Source organism: Limulus polyphemus, unplaced genomic scaffold, assembly GCF_000517525.1.
Source record: "Limulus polyphemus unplaced genomic scaffold, Limulus_polyphemus-2.1.2 Scaffold667, whole genome shotgun sequence".
NCBI lineage: Eukaryota > Metazoa > Arthropoda > Merostomata > Xiphosura > Limulidae > Limulus > Limulus polyphemus.
This window is the reverse complement of record NW_013666277.1, coordinates 292382-295767: the sequence shown is the minus strand read 5'-3', so window position 1 is coordinate 295767 and position 3386 is coordinate 292382. Positions and strand designations below refer to the sequence as shown.

Sequence of the window (3386 nt, the reverse complement as noted above, 5' to 3'; positions counted from 1 at the left end):
GTATATGGAAGTAGTGATAGTGTTTAAATTCCTGTATATGGAAGTAGTGATAGTGTTTAAATACCTGTTTATGGAAGTAATGATAGTGTTTAAATACCTGTTTATGGAAGTAATGATAGTGTTTAAATACCTGTTTATGGAAGTAATGATAGTGTTTAAATACCTGTTATGGAAGTATGATAGTGTTTAAATACCTGTTTATGGAAGTAATGATAGTGTTTAAATACCTGTTTATGGAAGTATTAGTGCTCTAGCTGCCTGTTCATGGAAGTAATGATAATGTTTAAATAACTGTTCATGGAAGTAATGATAGTGTTTAAATACCTGTTTATGGAAGTATTAGTGCTCTAGCTGCCTGTTTATGGAAGTAATGATAATGTTTAAATACCTGTGTTGGAAGTATTAATGCTATAGCTGCCTGTTTATGGAAGTAATGATAGTGTTTAAATACCTGTTTATGGAAGTATTAGTGCTATAGCTGCCTGTATATGGAAGTAATGATAATGTTTAAATACCTGTGTTGGAAGTATTAGTGTTAAAGCTGCCTGTTTGTGGAAGTAATGATAATGTTTAAATACCTGTGTTGGAAGTATTAATGCTATAGCTGCCTGTATATGGAAATATTAGTGCTCTAGCTGCCTGTATATGGAAATATTAGTGCTCTAGCTGCCTGTTTATGAAAATATTTGTTTAACTGCCTGTTTATAGAAGTATTAATACTGTAAATATCTTTATCTGCAAGTGCTGTGGGTACTTGTCCATATAAATGTGAGTACGATGGATACCTAAGGGTGAATGTATTAGTGCCTTAGAGATCTTGTATGGTGGTATTGTTGCCATAGGTACCTATTTATGGAAGTATTGGTACTCTGAGTATCTGTATACAGGTACCAGTGCTGTAGATGCAATGCCCATATAAATGTGAGTACGATGGATACCTAAGGGTGAATGTATTAGTGCCTTAGAGATCTTGTATGGTGGTATTGTTGCCATAGGTACCTATTTATGGAAGTATTGGTACTCTGAGTATCTGTATACAGGTACCAGTGCTGTAGATGTAATGCCCATATAAATGTGAGTATGATGGATACCTAAGGGTGAATGTATTAGTGCCGTGGAGATCTTGTATGGTGGTATATATAACATGGATACCTGTGGATATGAAGTAGCATTGCTCCAACTTCATTTTTTTGTGTGGAAACAGTACCACCATGGTTAACTTTGTATGGAAGTAATATTTTAATACCAATACTTTTGCTGTAAGTATCTTTAAATACGACAAGAAGAAGTTTTCTTGTTTGTGACATGTAACATAATGTGAATAGTTGCTAATCATAGTTTTCATCCCTAGCAATATTACCCTCGATGATAAAAGCAGGAGAAGGGTACATCGTTTCTGTCAGTAGTATCCAGGGGAAAATAGCTATTCCATTTCGTTCTGCCTGTAAGTAAGAAGCTGTTGTCATGATTATATTTACAGTATTACAGAATACTAATAGTGAATTTGGTAAGCATTTTTATTGTAATAAATTGTACTTAATGTGAACATTTGTCTATAGTTGAACTGTTGTACTTGAGAAAACTTTCTTTTATTTTTTTAATCCAATATCTTGTGAAAAAATTTGAATTATATCAGTTAGATATTTGCTAAAATCAGCAAAAAGATGATTTCTGTATAGGAAAATGATGGCATAAAAAATACCAAGTAGAGATAAATATTTTATGGGACTAATTTCAAAATATTCATCTTCTTGTTTCCTAGTATACCCTGGTGGCAAAGCATATGAAAGTTTTTGTATATATATTGTTTTGGAAGTATTCTTAATGTAAAATTGTATCGTACTGCTGAAGTATCTCCAGTAGGTAACTGTTTTGTCGAGAAATATTACATAAAAAAATGATTGAAAGTCTTGCATGTGTTTTGTAAGTTATTTGGTACAAAACATAAAAGGTAATGATACGATCATCAAAAATGTATCGCTTTTACGACCCTTATGTAATCGGAAACAAAATGAGCTTACTAACAAAAGATACCACATTAAATCAAAAGTATTTATAAAGGAAGAGGAATAAACACATGCCTCTACAAGTTGACTTAGATTTCAGTGTCTAACTTACAGATTACTTGTATATTAAAAAAATAGCCTTCAGGTGGCTCAGCCATAAGTTTGAGGGCTTATAATGCTAAAAATTAGGTTTCAATGCCCACTGTATGCAGAGCTTTGTGCTTAACAATAAATAATGAAATAGTTATAATTATGAGGAAAACTCTTCTGGATCCATCAAGAATCTGGTTACATTCTTATGCAGAGCAAATTTATTGATAACAAATAACTAATTATAGTTTTACATAATAATACAGTGAACATTTTTATTCTTAAGATGCAGCTTCAAAACATGCCACCCAAGCATTTTTTGATGTCCTGAGATCAGAACTCGAAGGTACAGACATTCATGTATGTGTTGTTAGTCCGGGTTACATAAAGACTAACCTTTCACTAAATGCTCTTCAGAGTGATGGCTCTAAGTATGGAGGTGAGTACTTACTGAAAACTTTTATACCGTGTTAAAGTAGCTGCGGCTATCGTGAATAAGGAAAAAGTCTAAACATTGGAACACTACGGCCACAGTAAGAAGGCTACCCAGTGTTAATTTTTTCTTTGTACCTCAAGAAGTAGAAATATATCCTGTTTACAAATGTTGAATCTTTTGTAATAATTACAATTTTGATACATATTGAGTGAAATACCTGAACTGTAATCAGTGCCACTTTCTTAGTTCTTATGAAAACAATTAGCTTTTGTTAAATATGATCCTATTATATATTTTAAATTGTTTCTAGAAACATTTTCTAAATTTTTTCTTTTTTTTCCTTTTATAATTTAGGAAATATTTTCAAAATACAACCCAAAATATAAAAAGTTTATAAAAGCATGTTATGGTAACTGTAAACTTAAAAAACAAAATTGATATGCAAATAATTCTTCATTAATTCAAACCTAACTGGTTTGTCGAGTAACCTAAACCGTACCTTCATAGGTTAATTTAGCTCTTAAACAATGCAATTATTCAATATTGTAACAAAAGCAAAGCCATTAAAAACTGTATTCACAACAACATGATGTGTGAAACAGTAATGGAGTATGCAGGAAGCAGACAGAGAAAAGGGAAGGTTATTTAGAGTGTTGAGTGACTAGCTAAACATGCACATTTATACTCCTGAATAGAGAATAGAAGTTATATAGATTCATGTGTTGAGAGAGTAACTAAACACACATATTTGTACTTGTAAACAGACAAGGCCCGGTGGTTAGGGCACTTGGCTCGCAATCTGCGGGTTCGAATTCCCATCACACGAAACATGCTTGCCTTTCAGCCGTGGGGGC

The 3386-nt window shown here is 32.5% G+C and overlaps 1 protein-coding gene across 1 annotated transcript in view; it reads left to right on the top strand.

Moving 5' to 3' along the window:
- The window catches only part of LOC106459839 (dehydrogenase/reductase SDR family member 7B-like), a 13318-nt gene that overhangs the window by 7206 nt on the left and 2726 nt on the right, over positions 1–3386 (top strand). The window contains exons 4-5 of the mRNA XM_013919504.2: positions 1339–1444; positions 2383–2535. Coding sequence (XP_013774958.1) covers positions 1339–1444; positions 2383–2535 — 259 coding nt within the window. The remainder of the gene's footprint in view (positions 1–1338; positions 1445–2382; positions 2536–3386) is intronic.